Source organism: Maylandia zebra, linkage group LG7 (assembly GCF_041146795.1).
Source record: "Maylandia zebra isolate NMK-2024a linkage group LG7, Mzebra_GT3a, whole genome shotgun sequence".
Taxonomy (NCBI): domain Eukaryota; kingdom Metazoa; phylum Chordata; class Actinopteri; order Cichliformes; family Cichlidae; genus Maylandia; species Maylandia zebra.
Window position 1 is genome coordinate 18,549,117 of NC_135173.1, and position 21,047 is coordinate 18,570,163.

The 21,047-nt window shown below is 39.9% G+C and overlaps 1 protein-coding gene across 4 annotated transcripts in view; it reads left to right on the top strand.

The window, feature by feature from the left end:
• cntn1a (contactin 1a) overlaps positions 1–21,047 on the top strand; it is a 61,096-nt gene that overhangs the window by 21,467 nt on the left and 18,582 nt on the right. For 2 of the 4 annotated variants that reach the window (XM_076885990.1, XM_076885992.1), the window contains exons 2-4: positions 11,519–11,653; positions 14,808–14,846; positions 20,654–20,780. In XM_076885990.1, the coding sequence (XP_076742105.1) occupies positions 11,599–11,653; positions 14,808–14,846; positions 20,654–20,780 (221 nt within the window). In that variant the 5' untranslated portion in view covers positions 11,519–11,598. Of the gene's footprint in view, positions 1–1,818; positions 2,034–10,296; positions 10,362–11,518; positions 11,654–14,807; positions 14,847–20,653; positions 20,781–21,047 lie in introns of those variants that run through there. The other 2 variants (XM_004563765.6, XM_076885991.1) reach the window with 2 other exon arrangements.

The window sequence follows — 21,047 nt, forward strand, 5'->3', positions numbered from 1 at the left end:
TAGACTGGGTTTGGTCTCAAGCATCATCTGGAGCTCTCTTGAACTGCTCCATTTGCTATGATGATTTGAAGGATTAGTGCAGACATTTGTACCATCGATACCTGATTTCATTGGGTACATTCTACTGTAAGTGCATTTCCAACACTAAAATACATTTCTCCTGTTGCTTGCTCTCTTATTTTCCATAATAACCTATGAAAGTTTAATGAACCCCATATTTAAGGTGACTTATTGAAAGATTCGAGGCCTCTGTGTGATTTTAATGAAATTCAATAAGGTTAATCAGTCCATTACTCAGAGTTTTGTTGTCCCACTGCAAAGCTTTATTTTTTTCCTTTTAGCATTTTCATACAATGCATCTAGTTGCTGTGGTGATGCAGACTGAAAGCTTCCTCAGATGAATTTATTATGTGAGCCTCACGAGGCTAAACCTTTCTTAAACCTTCTGGTATCCCCTCGACCAAATCCCTGCTCTGTAACACTTGCTCAGCATCTTCCTGGTTACTGCAACCCAAAGGCAGTGTGTGAGCGTTTGTATAACACTGCTGCCTCCTGTCCCCTAAATAGAATAGATTACACTTAAAAACCTTATACCCCCCACAGGCTGAGTGAAAAACTCACAGCTGGGAAGAGCTGAATAATATATCATCCTTTTGCAGTTTGCTCATGAGTAGCTCCACTGAAGAGGTTTGCAAAAGGCACATTACTTATTTTAGCTTTTCTTTCTTTCCCCTCCAGGACGCGGTAAAGTGGTCCCTAAACTTTTAAAGTTATTATTTTAGTTACAGGAGAAAAGTGCTGACATTTTTATGTACTAAGGACATAATAAAGCGGTTAGTATTTACAGTAAGAGAAATGTATAGATAGATATAGATATGTTCTGTTTATCCAGCAGTTATACATCCAGCTTTACTTCTCCATTGCAGTTATTTTTCACAAATATAAGACGATTTAAAATGATACACACGTTCCACATTCCTAGTGTATAATCACGATGTCCTTTTTATATCTGTTTCCAAAGTAAACACACATCAGATAACATCAGATAATTATTTTACTTATATTGCATCTGGTTTGTAAAGATCAGTTTGAAAGATAAAGCACAGTGACAGGTTCAATCATTTATTCGTAGTTTTACATTTTGGAGGTCAGATGACTCCCAGTTTACATTTGTGCGATGCTTAATAACTTTACCAACTGGAGGAATTATAAGTAAGAATTAATCTTGTGGCTAGTGTAGGTAAAAGAAAGCTAAGAACACTTAATCCTTTCCCAAGTGATTGCTTTCTTGTGTTTTCTTTTTAACGTGTGGAGATTAGTTCAAAGAATTCAAAGAATAGCCAAATTGTTGTTGCCATTCTGCTACATATATAAATATATATATTAGAAATCTGCTTTGGATTGGGAGAATTACATCAAATTTACAGCAAACATGCAACAACACACCTTCATGTCTTATCTCCACTGTGCTGGTCCTGCGTCTCTGAGTGAAGCCTGTGTTTTATTGATTTCTTTTCTACCTTTACTTTCTCTCTGACAGTAAAGAGGGGGTGATTATGACAGCGCTGATGATATGTGTGGCTTCCTGCCAGGCTAATGATGGAGCAAAGTCGACGAGTGAATGTTGTATCAATTTGTATTTCTCTGTGTCTGTGTGTGGGTGTTTCAACACGTATCTGTGAGTGGGACCAGAGGGCTTAAGAGATTAAACCACAGCCAGGCCACAGTGAGAAGAGAAGACCCCTCTGTGAAGCGTTCTCACTGCAGGGAGGCTTCTTCTCATTGGCGTCCCATTTGCATGGCTCCCTGTCCTGCTCGGGGAATTGGCCTTTTCTTTTCTTATCGTCCCTCCCTCCTCCTTTGCACCTTGGAGAGAGAGTGCTTCCATCCAGCAGGATTGCTTGTTTCTGAGGCAGACAATAGAGCAGAGTATTTAGGACACTTGGCAGGCATGTTGGAGGGGATGGGGACATGGGCCGCTAAGTAGCTCATCTCGTCACATAGCCACTGGCATGATAGCACTCGGCAGCAAGGTAAGCACTGAGCAAAGTCACACACACACACACACACACACACACACACACACACACACACACACACACACACACACACACACACACACACACACACACACACACACACTATGCCCTAATTGTTTTTCTGTGTGTCTTTTACAACTCTTACAGAGTGCTGATGGGTTTCCACTAATAGGTAACCCCCTGCTTGTCTTCACTATAATGCAATTAAACGGGGTATTTGTGGCTTATTTAATGATTATATTTAAACATTCCCTTTGTCTGGTTAATCTCTGGTCTACTGTTAGACCCACACATTCTAATAAGAGGATGAATGAGAACTTAAATTAATCTTCTTATTGTTCTATAACCATTTATTGTCTATAGCCAATGAAGAAAAGAAAAATCCTCTGAGACTTCTCTTTGTGCAATTTGAAGGCATTGATTGTTTTTCTTCATATACTTTAGGCTACCGCTTCCTTATCAAGTGTAAGTAACACTCTGTGGCCAGGTAATTACAGTTATTTACTACAGTATATTTCCATTAGTAAATGGGGACCGAGACATGTAGCTTGTAAAGAATGTCAGCGCTCTCCCATAGAAACAGCTTAGCCAACATCTTTATTGGACAGATGTGGCATGAAGTAATTAAGTGGAGCACTCTTTTCTTGATGGAAAGCACGTCTCCTCTGACCTTTTGCCTTTCTTGACATAATTTATCATACATGATGTGGCACACTTTCCATACTTGGAAAGACACATCTGAAAGCTTTCACCCCGTGCATTACCCTACTGTACCGAGGGACGAATCACACTCTGCCGTGGCTGTTGCATTGAAAGGTCATTGCTCTTCTGGATCACAGTTAATTACATTAACATAAAAATAATCTCCAAAGTTTTTTTGGGTAATGGTGACGTCTAAGTGCCAGGCAGGAGATGTCAATCTTATTCATTCATTCATATTCTGTTATGTTATATGAAGGCGACTAACAAATACGACACCATACTTTTTTTGTAATAGTTTTCACTGTGTCTTCTTTCCCCCTTTCAAAAATAGAAGAAGGTCAGAAAAATCAGGTCACTGTGAGGTTGTGGGTTCATGGTTCCACCGTTCAGGAGCAGCATTAGATGCTGGCTGCTAAGTACGAGTGGTCTGTCAGTGACAGCTGCTTCATCAAAAATAAAAGTTGTTATTGTTCTAATGACTCGAGTCACTTTTCCCTTCCATTTGCATGAATTTACAGACGCTCCTTAATTTGAGGTTAATGCAGTTCATACAGCGGGCCAGCTCCAGTGTTCGTGGGTTCAAGACTGTAGTCATTGATATTCAGGTCAGCTGAGGTTGCTGAGCCTGTGTGGCCAAAGGGGGGTTGGAGGAGGTAGTGGTGTTGGGGGACATTGTGTTGACTGCAGGGGTTAAGATAAATAGTTTACATTAGCATGACAGATTCTGTTGGGCGAGAGAGCGCGGAAGCGAGAGGACAGACAAGAGAGCCAGTCATAACCGTATCATCTGAAGCTGGATTACATTATTCTGAGGCTAAAATAACATTATTCAGAGTGCTCTCTCTCTGTCTGTCTGTCTCTCACACATACACTAAATTGAATGGAAACATGATTTCAAACTTGCAAAAAGAACACCCCTGCGGGCTGTACTGTTGTTCATAATTAGATGATGTTGAATCTGAATGCATCATTTTCTTTATCAGTGAATAATCAGACAAACAGTTAACGCACATTGTTAGCTTAATTGCTAAAACGCAGGAACAAGATAAACATGGTGTCAGCTGCTGAAAAGAAGCTTTTAGACGTCCTTGCTCTTTACACTCCTACACTGCTGAAAGGAAGGAGTCTCTATTCTGGCTGTGGGAGAAATCAAGCTGTTACAATCTGAAAAATAAAGTTATTTTTTCCATCAAGTGCCGAACCATTTCCTGCTTAACAACAGGGGGTCCATGCTTCACAAAACACAGAGATAGCAGCTTTTTTTTTCTTCTTCTGCAGGTGTAGTTGTGTGTGCGCCTTGGGGCTTACTGTTTTATCTGCTGTATAATAGGCTTGGATAGCCCTTGTCTGTGTGCTGTACTTAACTGAATCATTCTGTTAGGCACCTCAGAGACAGGAACATCTTTACCTGTAGCCAAGGTCCTATTTTCCACACAGATACAATATATGAAGTGCGTCTTTCTGTGTCGGGGTTGACGAGACAAATGGGCTGTCTATGGCTTAGTTGAAATCTAAATCAATGATTTCGTCATAAATAATTCATTGGCTAGACTAATGCATCATCGCTGGTCTGTGGTGAAATTGTACCGATTCAGCATAACAAACAAATGGACTACAGCTGGTGTGTGATTTTGCTCAAGATTTTATGATCTTACCAGGGATGAAAAGATTAAATGATGTTCTTGTCTTTCTTGCTTTCTCTTTCTTGTCTGAATTTTGATGGGAAAACATTTATTCATTTATTTAAGTGGGCCACCAGTAAAAGTAAATGTAATTTTGTATGTTTATGTATAAAACCTCTAATCCTAACCCCATGACTTCATTAAACTAAAATAGAAAAACACACATCTCCATGGGCTCTGGATGAATTGAGCTAAAGAGACTAAATAGCAGTGCCCCTTAAAGCAGACAAAGACACAGCTGCCTCTCAGAGATGATGTCAGACCCAATGTCACACTATGTCATCATAATTCCTCTCCTTTAATGACTTTATTCTGTGATGACATTTTTATCTATCTATCTATCTATCTATCTATCTATCTATCTATCTATCTATCTGATATTTTTAAACCCCTAATATAAAGCAGATGTGGGGAAAACAGTTATGAGCATTCTGTCTGAGATTACATGACATGATTAAAAACAAAAGTTGTTGAAATTTTGTTGTTCTTAAATACTAAACATTCAACGTTTGTGCTTGGCATCAAGGTACATTATTGCCTGACATTGCCATTTGCACCAACACTGGCACACACAGTTCAAATGCAGTTCCCAAGCAATTAAAAGGAAATAACTAAAAGGAAAACTGACTTAACTCTCTCTCTTTTTTTATCTTATTTTGAATAAATAAAAAGCTGACTGACAGGAAATTTTATTACCCTCACAGCAAGAAGGCCCTGGGTTTAAATCCACCATTTGGCCTTTTCTGGCTGGAGTTTGCAGGTTCTCCAAGCTGTCTGCGTGAATTTTCATTTTGTGTGGCAGCTGAAGAGAGTTACGTAAATATTGTCATCTTACGTTTGGCAATGAAGCAACTAATCATGTTTTAAATTTCTTACACTGATTTACAGCACATCACGATCATTAGGTAGTGAAATAAAACTATAGTTGTCCTAATTCTATAAGAAACACCCCTAAAGACAGATGATTAAAAAACTTCTGCTGGTGTCTTGGCGCCCAAAACCACAGAATATATTTGGAAGTTCAGGGCATGGACTCCTACATACCTCCTACTACAAACCTGCTTTCTGGGTGCACACGGACGACCAAAAACTGAACAGACAAGCAGCAGTGTCTCACATTGAAGGACATGCACTAATAAATTTAATTATCTTCTATTTAGCTGTTTTTTTTAAATTATATCCTCAATCAATCACTTATTTGTCTGTTCGTCTTTACTAGATTTAGGACATGTTTTTTTTTCTTGTGAAATAAGGCATGACTGGGATGCTGCAGGAGATGATGCTGTGTCTAAGCAGTGCTCATTTTCCCCTCTCAAACTGATTAAGACCAATCCAGAGTTAACCTCGTCTTAGCTTCCTCTTGTAGGATTACTGCAAATCTGATGTTAATGACTGATTGTGGTGGTGATTATGATTGTATGTGTAAGGAGTGGTGGGGGGTTGAGGCGGTATTCTGGAGTGGGTGGTGGTGGATGGTATTTGAGCTTGTTTTTGAAGTCTACCAAATGGTTACTTTGTAGAGCACAAAGTAACCATGTCCATTTCTCCTCCCTACTTCACTGTGGCTGCCTGAGTATTAAAAAAAGGAGAAAAAAAGTTACTCAATTATGCAACTCACATCAGGCTAAACACAGAAAAGGAGGGGTTTCACTGACTTCCATTTCAGTAGCACCCTTAGGGAATTGTGGGGTTGTGATAAAAAGAGCAAAAGACAGTATTGGCCATTGGACTGGAGCAAAAAATCCCAGAATCTGCCCTTAAGAAGACTGTAACTTGACAAAATTTGATTTTGGTGGAATGAGGTTGGGAATCCTAAGAGGAGCAAGGAGAGAGAATGTGCTTGAAATTCATAAAGCAAAGCAACACTGGTTGCAGCAGTAACAGTTAGCAGCTCTGGCCACGTCCAAAGTATGATTTATGGGGAAGACGTCCGGGGTCCTGTGATTTACAGTGATGATTGGAGCGCTCATCAAGTGCATTCAGGCTGCTGAAATAAGATAAAAGAGAAGGAGGCCCGAATATTGTTTTTCAGAGTCTGCTGTTTTGCCATGTTGAACCAGTCTTATGTGTTTTTACAGTTTTTTACTCAAGTAACATTTCTTAATGAGGTAGATGAGATTCTTCTTCTTCTTTCACTTTGTACTTGAATGCTATAAGAAGGCTTTTCGTGGTATCCCCTAATCTCTTAAGTGCATCTATTAGGAACATTTATGATTAATGAGTTACAGCTACCTACAGTAGCAGTATAGCTGCAAAGTGGAGAGAGGAGAGGTTGAGTTCTAGTAAACGGCGGGTTTTCGGCCTTTCCCTGACACTAAGAGATGAATGTCTTCAATAGATGAGCAGAGCACCCCAGGTTTTCGTTCCACAACAGCAGTGTTGTTCTAGATTAAAATGAGTGTTTGCGTTGTTTGATTGCCGTTCACAAAAGACCCCCCCACAGCACAGAAACTGGTGCTTTTGAAAAGTGTTGCTAGGATACAATCCAGCGTAAAGATGAAATCCCTTCTCTGCGGCTTTCGAGGAGCTGTGCAGCTCGGACATCATGTCCCAGCATACCGTGCACATGGTATGGTTTACAGTGCGTCTGCCTGTTTATGGCGCGGCTCATTTTTGTGTGCGTCCCCGCCATGCGTCGGCGTATTAAAACGTTTAGTCATACAGTAAGTCCAGCTTTGTTTGTGTCATGCAAAGCTGCCATATTACATGCACTCTCTTCTGTCATAATCCGTTTTTCTGTAATAAGACTCCATTTGTCTGGCGAGTGCTGATATCTCAATCCTACTGTCACACCTCTGAATCTCTGCCAGCTGACACCTCAGGCTGTTCACAAAGAATCAATAGTGTCTGCCTCATGTTCAATTATACTCTAATCAACACTCACCAAACCAGAATGACCTCAGACAGGTCTGCTGGTATTGAGCTGATGCTCAGTGCTGTAACACCAGAAAATTAATATATGAGTGTAGACGAGGCCTCCAGGTTTGGGTTGATTGACAGACAAAACTGTGGAGTAAATTGGAGAATTTTCTCTGTGTTATTACTCTGCCGGCTCTCAAAATGTCAAAAGATGTAAAAAATGTTTTTTTCTTTCCCTGTGGGTTCGTTTTGTGGGCAGTACAATTTGAATTTCTTCTAAACACATGAACCATTTCCAGTGTGACCTGATTCTACACCCTTAAGTAAATAAAGATACTGAATTAACAATTTCACGCCAAATATTTTCCACCTTTATGTGATCTCTCCTCCGCTTCTTATCTCTGTCAAAGCTCTCTTTGTGTTCCCTCACACACACACAAACACACAGCTGTTGCTTTTCATATTGTGTTACTGGGAATGAGGCTGAGAGCTGGTGGCGTGGCGTTAAGATTTTAGGGGTAGTGAGTAAGAGACGAGACGCCTGCTCAGCTTAACCAGCGCTCAGGGTTTCTTCAGGAAATTGTCCAAATGCCAATCATCAGGTGTCAACCTTTCAAGGATCCGACGCCTTTGAGGCTGACGGGAATCAGAGACGTGGTGAAGATGAATTTTCACTGTCATGGTCCACGTAGTGGCGACAAATGGCTAGTTAAACTTGTTATGTGCTGTGACACAAGTTGATCGTGATTCTGTTTCCACGTTAGAGACACTGTAATGCTGTGATAAGAAGACTACACTTTGAATAATAAAAATGAAAAATAATAAACACTCACACACACACACACAGACTCAGAGGATAGGGAGAGAGAGAGCATAGAGAGTGATAGAGAGAAAAGGATGAGTCAAACCAGGAGGATCAGGAAACCATGACAGATACTTCTAGAGTATGATGTTTTTATGATTGATTGTGTTTATTATCCCCCTGTTACCTTACCCTGTGTTCTCAGGAGTGAAGAAACAGGTTGGGAGTGATAGTGGAAAAGAAGAGAGGAAAAAAGTGTGGTGTAAAGGAAAAGTATAAGGGAAAAATAGGCAAAAAGAAAGGGATAGAAAGGAGGAAAGAGACAGAGGAATGAAAACCCCAGAAATCCGTTATGAGCATGCACTAGGTGATGGGCAATGGTGAGGAAAGAAACCTCCATCAGTACCAGGCCATCTATCGCAACCGGTTGGGGGTTGAGGGGGAGAGAGGGAAAAGGGTGAAGAAGGGAGGGAGAGGGTTGTGGAGGTAGGTGAGAAAGGCAGAGAGGGTAATGGAGGGAGAGAGGAGGGGTGAAAAAAGGAGATGGGGAATAAGGTGGAGGAAGAGAAGGCAGCTTTTGTTCATGATTATGTGATGAAGCAGCAGAGGTCTTCTTCTGGAAAAACCTGAAGCACTTTTTTCTTCTTTTTCAGAAACTGTTCCTGGAGCTGTCAGGGTTTTTTTTTGCTTTTTTTTTTTTTTTTTAACTTAAACGATTGTTTCTGTGTTCAGCTCCTTGAATTTCTTGAACCTTTTGTCCAGTTCTTCAAATCTGGCTTTGTTTCAGTTCTTTGTATTTCTCCTCCTGAATTTTCTTTGCCTCATGCTTGTGTGTCTTCTTCTGTTATACTGTGCTGTGTTGTAACTCCTGATTTCTCTTCTACATTTCTTGAATCGTTCCTGTACTTTAAGCTAGAGTACTTGGAGCTGTTGTTTTTTTCCCCCCACAATTTCTTGGATCCTACACTACATCTCTGTATATTTTCCCAGTTCCTCCTTTTCTTCTTTCCTTTTATTTTCCTGGGCTCCATGGTTTTTTTCCTTGACTTCATTATAAAAAAGTCTTTTTGTTCTCCAAGTATTGGAGAATAAGTTGGATCGCCCTCTGCATTTCTTCCTGTTGCTCTTTCTCTTTAAGCATTTTGGGATTCCTTGCCAGCGTGTCATCAAACATTACTTGCAGCGCTTGATGCTTTTTATCCACGTCTTGGAGCTTGCTCTGCATTTCTGTGCGCTGTGCAGTGCTTCGTCAAGTATTATTTGCAAGCTTTCATTATTTTCTCCGTATCTTGAATCTTGAACTGCAGCTCTTTGTGCATTTCTTCAATGTTGTAGAGCTTGTAGTGGAGTTGTCTGTTTTTAATAATCTCCTGTTTCTTGTCTTTAAACACTTTTTCATTTCTTTCCAGTGCCTGTTGAAATGAAAAGGCTTTCCAACTGTACAACATTGATTGCCAAGAAGTAGAGCTGGGCGATATGAGATTTTTTCATATCACGATATGTTTTTTTCATTTCAGGCGATAACGATATCTATCACGATATAAGCCAAATAACTATATTTGTAAGATTTAAATGTGCTGTTGCTCACAAGTAAAATGTGAAATAATCAGCAGCTTGTTTTTATTTAAATATTTATTTCCCATAATAAGTTCAACAGGGTAGATGTACTTAAGGAACATGAGACTTTTTCAGATAAATAAAGGCAAATATTGCAAACTACACAAAAGGCAGCCGCTAAAGCGTTTAAGTTTCAAAATAGAACAAACGAAACAGACTAAATTGTCAATTCCACTTAGAAACAAAATATTAATTCTAAAAATAAATCTTAGTTTGTTTTACAGAAGAACAGACAAAACTGACTAACTTTTGTCAATATCAAATAAACTGAGAACTAAAAGGAAATTCTCAATCTCTCCTTGTTGTATAGCTTAGCTTTTCAAACAGTTTTAACAGTTACTTTAGTCTGACAAAAGCCGAATGACGAATTAGCGCTTCCAGTCAGAGACTGAGGCTACGTCCACACGTACACGGGTATTTTTGAAAACGGAGATTTTCCTTTTTCGTTTTAAAAAATAATCCCGTCCACACATAAAGGCAGAAATGAAGGAAAACGCTGCTATGAACATGCCAAAGCAGCAGGTGGCGCTAGATTCCTAACCGTGCAGAAATGTTGGCCAATCAGAAGTCTAGAAGCCTCGGTGGGAAAAAGTAAACAAAGCTGGGGCATAGAAGCAGAACCGAGTCGTATGTGTGGAGGGACAGTAACTGTGTGTATATGTAAGCATTTAAACACTGCAGAGAGTAGAATTAACAGTAACAGTATTGTAGAAATTCATTTCACCGAAACAATAACGTGGCGCACAGTGTGACGCATGTATTTCCAGACTTGCTTTCGGCACAATTTACAGTGCACGCTACTCTGTTTTTTGTCAGACTTGAAATAGCCGAAATACCTTCCCACTACGGAACTTCTATGGCTCTTCCGTTCGACAATCTCTCCGGCATTGGAACCATCATCTGTTTTCTCTTCGGTCACGCTCGGTTGATTTTTCTAGTCGGCACACTCATTTCCTCCATTACCCGCTGGCTGCTTCCCAAACAAACACACGTGCGGCTTGGCACTTGTGCTGTAGTAACAAGTCACGCGACATGACGCTGCGGCTGTGATTGGTTCGGCTCTGCGCTACTTAATTTAGATTGGCTGACCTTTTTTTATTTTTTATTTTATTTTTTTAAGAGGACAAGAGCGGCGAGGTCTATCGCGATAGCTTAATTTCTCTATCGAGTAAAAGTTATATCGCGATACATATCGTTATCGTTCTATCGCCCAGCTCTACCAAGAAGCTTTGTTATCACACAGAAATTATTGCCCAAACAGAAATGTTCTTATTTTTTGTGCCTAGTTATTCTTTTTCCCCTTTCGTTCTGTGTCATTTATCCTCCCCTATCACCTCCTATGTCATGTTTTAGTGTTTTTTATTCAGATCTTCAGGTGTTTTCTCATATGGATCTGTTTTCTTAGTTTCTTTTTGTTTATTCATTTATGGTTTTAAACTTTTGTCTCTTGCATTTTGAGCCTTTTAGCTCTTATTGTGTTTGAGTTGTAGATACTCTGTGATTTGTGATAGTTTTCCCACTGATTTTTTTATACTGTATGGTTACTTCTGTGTTCATTTGTCATCCTCTCAGTTAGTTCCTTATTTACTTTGGTAGCTGACTCTCTTCTTGGCCTTGTTCTTAGTTATATTTGTTTCCTGTCTCATTATCTTGACCGTCTTTAGCAGATTACGTTTTGTTAGTCATTATTTTGCCATAGTAATTAAGCCAGGGGTTGTTTTTATAATCTATCTGTGAACTTTGTACTGGCTACAAAATTGATGTTTCTAACTGTCAAATTTTCTGCTTTTTTTCCTTTTCTTCTTTATCTCTTTTAGGAAAAACAAGCAGTCCTGCTAATGTTCCATCAACTGAGCTTCTGGCTCTAACCCCACCAGGTGGTCCTCAATTCAACATCATGTTGCACCTCACCCTGCTGCTCCATCTCCTGGTCCTTTCATGCAGCTGTTCGGGTATGAAGCACATTAAACTCAAAGAAAATAGTTAGACAAACAACCTCTGAGGTTAATTTGAATGACAGAAATCATACTTGACACTGGTGATATGCTGCATTTAGCTGAGCAGTTGCTCCCTGACAAGTTTCTTTTCAAACAGTAATGCAACATTCAAAAGGACTTTGCCATTTAGCTTTGCATTTACTCACATGCCCTTCAGCTTTTGAGTACTGCTGCGTAAAAACCTGGTTGTCGGGGATTCTTTTGGCAGTAGCAGTTTGTCAGTAAATAGTGTCTCATGCACACTTTGACAAGCGGTTCCAGCTACAAAGCGTAAAGGATAAAAATCATACAGGTGGCTGGCAGCACGCATAGTAGCACACTTGTCAAAACTGGATTGTCAGTGTGTCCATGAATGAAGAGCAAGAATGACAAAGTGTGAACGAGCTGCTAAATGCCAGCTCCAAAGGACATCATGAAAACTAACGATGCTGGCAGTCATGTGTGCTTCAAGAAATTTTTTTTATAAAAATGTAATTTTAATCAATCCAGTTAAGATGGATTTTGTTGTAATGCAGCAGAGAAATCTTAACAGGTTTAAGTAGTTACAGCGTAGCATAAATTCAAAGGATGGCAACAAGATGATAAAAAATGATACGTAGGCTATATCTGATAGGCCAAAGCTGGCAGTCGTGTGCCTCTGAGGGCAGCATGTGGCTGTGCAATCTGCTGTGTTGGAAAGAAAGCAAAGTAGACAGAAAACAGCAGGCCTGAAAATGACCTGTCTAAAAAGGAAACAACCTTCTCTTTGTCTCTGTGTCCCTATACCACAGGCAGTTCTCGCTTGTTTGAAATTTGATTTCACATGAGCTAAAAAATCAGAGCATGTGGACTGTGACTCTCTGGGCTCTACACATCTTTCTCAAAATCATTTTACTATGATGATCGTAGCGTATGTGCATGTGTCCTATCTCCTCCTTAACATGTGAGTCAATCTGAATGGAATGTTGCACCAACATTATCACACATGCAGCGCTTATTAACTAGGGGTGCAACGATACACAAAATTCATGGTTCGGTTCGGTTCGATACTTTGGTGTCACGGTTCGATATTTTTTCGATACAAAAAATGTTCATGCCTTTTTAATTTGGCATGAACATGCCAATTTGTCATTTATTAAAATTATAAATATATATTTTAACTCAAAAGTACAGTTTTTAAATTTAATGTTGCTGCAACAACAAGCCCCCGCGCTTGGGGCTGGACGGCATCAACACGTTAACAAGCTAAGTGCGCTAACGCAGTAGTTCCCACCCATGTAATTGAGCATTGCGTGGCACATCCGACATACTGTTTTACTTTTGTCCATGACGCGCTTACCTTCAGGGTCATGCTTCACTTGAAAACCAAGATAGTTCCAAACGCCAGATCTGAATGAGGGTGGGGGAGGTTCAATTTCGGGTAGCGTTGAGGCAGTTGCCATGTTGCAACGAGCTTAGCTTCTGTCTTGCTAGCTTGCGCTGTGCTCAGTGGATCTGCACTCAACAGTGCAGCCTAGGCGGAGTAGTCAAACGCAGAACCACTGAACGCTTAACACAGACAGAATCGTCAGAAGAAAAGTTGATAAAATAAATAAAAAAATTTGTATTGTTCGATACATATGCGTACTGAACCAAAAGCAGTGTATCGAACGGTTCAATATTGACACAAGTATTGTTGCACCCCTATTATTGACGTCTATTTGCTTTAAAAAAACAACAACTTCACATATGGATATAGGGCTGTTCGATATAACGATATATATCGGATGAAGATATAAAAATGTCTATCGTTTAATTTTACGCTATCGTTTGTTTCGAGGTGTCGCAAAATAAACGTTTACGGCAATATTTTTTTCATTGTTTTGATGGTCACTGTAGTGGCTATATTAATTTCCTAAAGTTCTCTCTTTCTCTTATATTTAATATAACCACACTACAGACGGACAAGCGCCTGTTTTTATGCGTTGTCGTTAGCAACAAAGACGGTAAAACCACTGCGTGTCTGCTTGTTTATTTTCCACAAACCTTTCACAATAAAGCGCAAGATCCTGTTGAGATTTTTCAAAATAAACTGAATCACGTGAAAGAGTATGCAGAGTATCTACGGATGAGAAGCAAAAAATAGCCATCAGGTGCTAAAAAAATAAACCTTAGACTCAAACGTTAGAACAGGCTTTTCCCCGCAGCACGTCGTGTAATAAATACTCACAAAAGAAAACGGCGGCCTTTACAACTTATGTCTAAAAATATATCGTTTCATGCATCAGTTAAAACACTCGACTCCAGGTACACGACGCCCAGCTGGAAACAAGTCGAAGTTGAGCAAGTCGAGCTGCACGAGATTCACAGAATTTACAGAAAATGTTAAAGTTTTGTGATTTATATAGTTATCGGACGATAGATGTCTTATATCGGGATATGAGATTTTGGTCATATCGCACAGCCCTATATAGATAACATACATTAAAATTCTTTGGATTTTTATATTCATCATATACCCTGGCTCACAGGAGAGCAGCAATGTAGCAGAGAATTACTGTAAACCCTGAAGCATTTCAGTGTGATCAGTAAAATCTTGAAGTCATTTATAAAGCCAGTGATGAGAGTCTAAAACAGGGGTATTATCTTGTCTTTTGGTTTTTGTTTTGACGCCATTAGCTGTATTTTGTACCAGCTGCATGCATCGTACATGATTAACTAAAGTTCAAATCCAGGTATATGGCTGCTTCATCTAAGCAGACAACAGCCAAACAGCAGTCTCTGGTCTTTATTGTGGGTAGAGAACATTGGCTTGACATTTTAGTTTAGCCCCAACAAAGATTAATGTGACATTACTGCCATGACAGTTGGGCAAAAGTCAAGTACACACTAGCCTACAGCAGAAGTATAGGCAGTGAGTGTGTGCGTGTCTGTGATTCTGTGGTTCAGTTGGCCCATAATAAGACTTACACTGACACAAAAAGTATAAATGAAGTCTAAATATAGAACTGTGTTGAACACTTATGATAAATGTTTTAGTATCTGGTTGGTAGGACTGCTTTCTTCCATTCGGTTGTACTTTGTATTTCATATTTACAGAGCCGAGATTGTACGCTGGCTTGACTTGACATTCTTTTGTTAAATGTTCCAGGTGTGTCTGTCATTGGGGAGGTACCTGACTTTTATGGAGGTAAGTGTAATTATATGTCAAATATAATTATCAGCGTATATTGTGCTGGGATTCCCTTTAACAAAAACATTCATAAATGTCAGAGATCAAGTTTTGAGGTCACAGAAAAGGCCACAAGCTTATGTGTCATGTGTTATGTTTTCTGAATATCTTTTGACACTTGGCCATAGACATATTTCTTTTGCCAATGTGCCTTTGAATCTTTTTGAGCATTCTAGTAAATGGAGACGGGTTATCAAAAGCAGGAATGTACCAAAATTCAAAGGCTCGTTTCCATCTGATTTATATTTTCTAAACCAGAGACTGTCTGCTCTGGCAGGTCAGTGGAGTTGTGGCCTTCTTGACAGCCTCTGTTTTTAGTCAAGGCTATGTTACTAGACTTTTTGAGAAGGGTTTTGATTTCTTTTTGCATTAAAAGAAAATAGCTCTAACTCTTTACTGGCATTTGCCAAGTTTTCTATTTGCTGTCCCTTCCTACAGAAATAAAAACACTTTGGTTCTTTAATGTGTTTATTCCTGCAAGACGTCAGGATGCCGACCTCTGCTTCACCAAATTTTACACAGCTGCAGATGCAGCTGACATAGTTCACGAGGACACGTTATTTTAAAAAGTCTTCTGGTGAGCAGACACTTTTCACATAAAATACAACTGCCTTTAAGGGTTCAGCATAAAAACAATACAGTGTAACTATTATAAAGCATAGCTTTATTTATAATATAAATACAACTTCTTTTCATTGTTCTCCTTAATTACAGTAAACAGTTCTCAAGCTTTTGTGTTACGTTGATCAACTCATTATTGCAGATACTCTTAAAAGCCAAGAGAGGAAGTAAGTGTGCTACAAATGGGCTTTCACTGTTTTTTGTCCAACCCCTGCCAACTGAAGTGGTCAAACTACCAGAGAATTTCGCTTTCAGGATTCCCATTCAAGCAGTGACAGATGGCTCCCTTTCTCGTCCACAGTGGGATAGGGTTAATGAAAAAACCCAGACATAATGTTTTTTCCACTGTTTCTATTTCTGCATTTCTTCTTCTTTCAGATGTACATTAATTCTAATAGAGATGGTTTGGATCCAAGATGTTATGCATATGATCCTAGGCTGGTATTTAGAGCTAGGGACTGTATTTGAGCTGTCAGGCTTCACCGTGGTGCTATTTGGGGGTGATAGATGAGACAAAGAAGGGAAATAATGTGCATTTCGTCTTCATATATGTAGACGCACACATACACACACACACACTGTAAATGTAAAAAAAAAAAGTCATATTTACATTTACATAATTGATTGAGACAGCCTACATATTTATATAGCTAGTTTACGAACCATTATACTTTATACTTACTGATAGTTTTGATTATTTGGTCCTAAGGTAGGAGAGGCTGTAATTTCTGTTTTTTGACTTACTATTCGCCCAGTGTGCTTGTCTCTAGGAGAAAAATAAAGGTGAAGCAGGCTGTCGGCAAGGGATTAATTGGTAGAAGGAAGGCTTGCTGATTTGTTGCTTAGAAACACGTGATGCTGTTCGCAGGTTGAATTGTTGATGGCTCCAGTGAGCATCTTGTTTTTCTGTTGGTCACTTTTTGTTCTTGATGCTTTGCCATTGATTGTCTTTCACCTTTTCTTGAAGTATTGACCTTTTTTTTCTTATGTGTCCTTGTGGAGTATCACCTCCTGAACAAGCTGACATTATTTCTTCATGTTTACAGAAATAACAGAACATGATGTAGTTTGGGCTCTGCTGGCTGTTTTTTGATGCCCACATCAGTTGTTTTTAAGGTCACTCGGCACTGAAAGAAATGTGAGAAACTGCTGCTTAGGCTTGGTGATTTTGAACTCTTTGTCAAACCTGGATAAGGATGAAGGTGTAGTCATCGGTGTCGATAGCAAGTTTCTTAAAGGTCAGAACATCGTGTAGACAGCCTTCCAGCTGGGACACGCTGCAGAAGCAGGTTTTTTTTCATATAACTGAACTGCTTATCATTCAGCTCGTAGCAGTGTTTATCCCCATCATCCTGCTGTTAAAGCTAAAGTAGAGCTCACCTAATGCCTGCCTCTTTAGTACCAAGTGCTCACCCCTTGTTGGGCTGAACGATGGCTGTAAAAGTATTAAAATCTTAATGCTGCCTTTTTAAATCACTTCTCAGCTGGACACACACATACAGAGCAAACTTTTACAGCTGCAGACTAATACGGAGATTCCAGTCATCGAGCATTACACATCAATGCGTATAGAAGTGAAAATCTTTGGACTCAAGTTCAAAGATGTATATTATCTTCGATAGTTCTGCTCTATCAAACAATATTTTCTTTCGAGTGCAGTTGTAACAGCACAGCTGGTAACAAATTAAACATACCCTGCATGACTGACCCTGGCCGTACCCTGGGCCATACCTCTGTGAGTACTTTGGCCTGCAGTGAGGCAAGTTTTTTTTTAAAAACATACGATTTTAAAAAGTAGGTTTTTCACTCCAGGGAGAGTTTGGTTTACCACCCTTGCTCATGATGTGGCTCGGGGGTTTGTGGGCAATTATTTTATTGCATTGTGCTTTTAGTGCCAGAAGGATACAATATGTTATCTGTCCCACTTGGACACTCACTTGGTCATGCAAACAAGCCATACTACAGATGTTGCTGTAAAGCACGGTTGTGATCAAAGTTAAATTCATTAGAGAATTACCTTCTTCTGGGATTTGGACTAATTATGTGATTACTGGGATACGACAGGAAAACTGCTTCAGAACATTGTTTTTTGCAGAATGGCAATGTGAGAAATGGCTGCAAATAAAATAAAGGCACTTAAAAGTGAAAAAACAAACAGATTTTGAATATATGTTTTATAATACTTCTAGCCAGCAAGTAATTGTGATTCAACTGAGATTATACCTAAAACCATAATGAATAATTGATGTCTCATTAGAAACCATTGCTATGAAAGATAACAGCCTCCTGAAATAACAAGCTTTGGTTTTTCAAATTCAAATGAGAGTCTAAGCTTACCTGCTGTTCGGCTGAATCAGACTGTCTGTGTCTGATAATGAAGCAGGTCCAGTGGAAGATCACTTCCAGCAGGCTCAGGAGACAGAGCGTTCCTGACTGTGTGTGTGCTTCTTCTCCTTTTGAACAGATGTGGCCTTTTCTTGAGACTTATTGTCCATGTTTCTTTCTTTCTTTGTGTGTTTTTGTGTGTAAGTAGGAGGTGGGATCACTCAGTTGACAACTGGGTAAATAATTACTTGCCAGCTAAACGGGAAGGCTCAGTACATCCAAGGCGAAGTAGTGCCAAAACGAGAACAGAAAGGGTTTTATGCAGGGAAAGAAGAGAACCTGTGAGAGATACAGATTAGGAAAGAGAAGAATGAAATGGAGTGACTAGCGACAGTATCGTATTGTGTTTTGTTTTGAACTTCGCATATTAGACTCCTTTGAAATGAGGGCGCAAAGAGTTTAGGTGGGGAGCTGAGAAAAGACCTTTTTTTTGCACAACAGTGAACACAAAAGTATTAAGATGAACATACAGCACTTTAGAAAAATGAATTGATTATTAAAGTTATTATGATGCATTATAATTGGCAAGACACATTTTAATAGCAGTACATCCCGTATTTGATTCAGAGCCACAAATCCCACCTGTGATAATGGTGTCAGTGTGCTTCATCCTCTAGAAATCCTTAGATTTTGTGCAAATGGTGCATATTTGGGTTATATAAAACTGTCAAGACATGTCACTAAGAAAAAAACCAAAACAGAACATGTACTGAATAAAGCAACCTTAACAACCAGAAAGCTCAGAGACCCAAGTAGTTGTGGAAGTAAATCAAAGAAAAGGGGAGCAAACCGTGACAGCAGGATTTAGATTGGAAAGGTGGTGGAGGGACAGAGGCAATCCAGGGAGAGCTTGAGACAGAGAAAATGAAACGAGGCAGGGAGAATGTAAGAGGCCCGTGTGTGTCTCCAGGCTGTGGGTCTTGTGCGGCCTGTTTAACAGCCCCCTTCCACCATCTGCCACGTCCCCCATTACAGGAAAAGCATAGGAACGGCACCAGTGCTCATGTCTGAGTTACACTTCAGCTGCTATTTCAGCACTGCAGTGCAGCCTCAGTGACTCCCTTCCAACCTCCACAGTCTCGCATTTGCAGTATTTTTTCATGACACCGACGCAGCACAGCCTAAGCCTAGCAGTAGAAAAGGGTCAGTAGATTCCCTTTACTCTACTGAATCTTATGTTTCTTTCATGTTTTCTGTTTCTTTCATTTCTTTTTTCACCTCTCTTGTTCCCAGAACATAGATCCTCACTTAATTTGCCTTCCATCAGCCCCACAATGGCCCATTTATTATATGTGTAATTTCTTTCTCAGTGGTAATTCAGAGTCCTTGGGATTTACATCAATGTCAAGTACTTGCACATGGTTGGCTGCTGTAGTGTGAGTGGGAGATGATCCTGTCTCCTAATGTCTTAATTGTTGCCTTCTGGTTGGCTGCGGAGGGTATAGCTAACTTGCAAATGTGGTTATAATTCTGCCTTCCTGCTTTTTTCTGTTCGTGACAGTCGAGGCAGAAGAATATGCATCTAATTTACTGGTTAAACTGCATGATCCGTTTTGGATATTCCTTGAAAATAGCCAGCAATCACATATTTGACTGCTGGAATGTGTACAGCTCTCGTTCTATTTTGTTGTCACGCTACACAAATATACCCGACTGCTTTTGTGATGTAAATTACGGATAGAAGGATCCTATAAATATAATGGTCCTTTGTTTGGGTTTCTAAAGGTCGCAGAGTCTGTCGATGTGACATTTTCAGAGTGAGCGAATCTGTAAGTACTGCCCTGGATCGAAGAGGCGCAGGATATCGCCGTCTGAAAGAGCCGGCCTCTCCCCATTGAGGTGTCAGCTGTGCTCTCTTAGAACTCAGAGACGCGAGGGAATAACACACATGTGCGCGCCCGCACATTTGTATTGCCGCAGTCACCTACACACGCTCTTGATCTGAGAGAATAATCAGCATTTGGGAACATTTCGCCTCATTGCTTATTCATAGCCTGGCATTGTGTTTATGTCTTATTCATGCCTTTGCTCGTGATGTCTGTCTGTTTTAATGAGTAATTGGGGCTAATTACGTGTGCCTGACGATGCTTTAAAAGGAAGCTTGAACCAAGAAACGCGTTTTCATCGAGGAGAGCGCTGAATCTGAAATTTCCTGTGCTGCGCTTCTCCGCAGCGCCGAGGATGACACATGCGGTATGAAGCAGGTTTGGATTATGCTAAGTAAAGTTGGCATTTCCACTTGGAGGATTTGTATTAGTGTGGAACAATAACATATCCACTGGCAACTGATAAATGCGTCACTCTGGTTTGGCACCTGACTGAGCACATCTCTGCCATAATTAGTGTGAGTTTGTGGTTTGGAATAAAACAGAGGCTTATTACCCTGTGTCGATGCCTGAAAGAGAGTTTGTGCGGACTCAAGAATTAGATTAGTTACAGCTACAACTGGGATTTATCTAAACCCGGCGTCTAAGCTAGAGGTGTGCATGTCTGTGAAAAACGCAAATCAGGCTGACATATTAAATGGCAGGTCCTCACAGAGGCAATCTCACAATCTAGTCAGCATGTTGTTTTTGTTGTTGTTGTTTATTTGTATCTTTTCTTGTGTTATTTCTGAAACCAGTTCTCTTGTTTTTGATTAAACTGCCCCACAGCTGACAAATGGGAGACAAATGTGATGCTCTTGAAACTTGATTTCACTTCTCTGTAAGACTGCTCTTAGTTATTAACCCTTGGTCTTGTTTGTTTGTTGCCTGCAGATGAAGTCACAGGTTACGGACCAGTGTTTGAGGAGCAGCCGGTGGATACCATCTACCCTGAGGAGTCACCCGAGGCCAAAATTACCATGAACTGCCGGGCTAGAGCCAATCCACCTGCCACATACAAGTAACATATGCTCCGCATATACACTACATGCTGTGCATGTTATGTGCCTCTCACCTCTCACAATCCCTCAGACTGTTTTCGGACCTGCTGTCAAACTGCGTGCTCACAAAGATGTTACCTTAATGGTGATGAACAAATAAAATTCTGAAGCAGATTTAGCAAAAATAACTTTTTTTTTTCATTTAATTTTTTTGGACTCAAAATTTAAAGTGTTTTAGATCATCTGTTTCAATTTAGTCGCAAATACATGTAAATTAGATTGCTCTG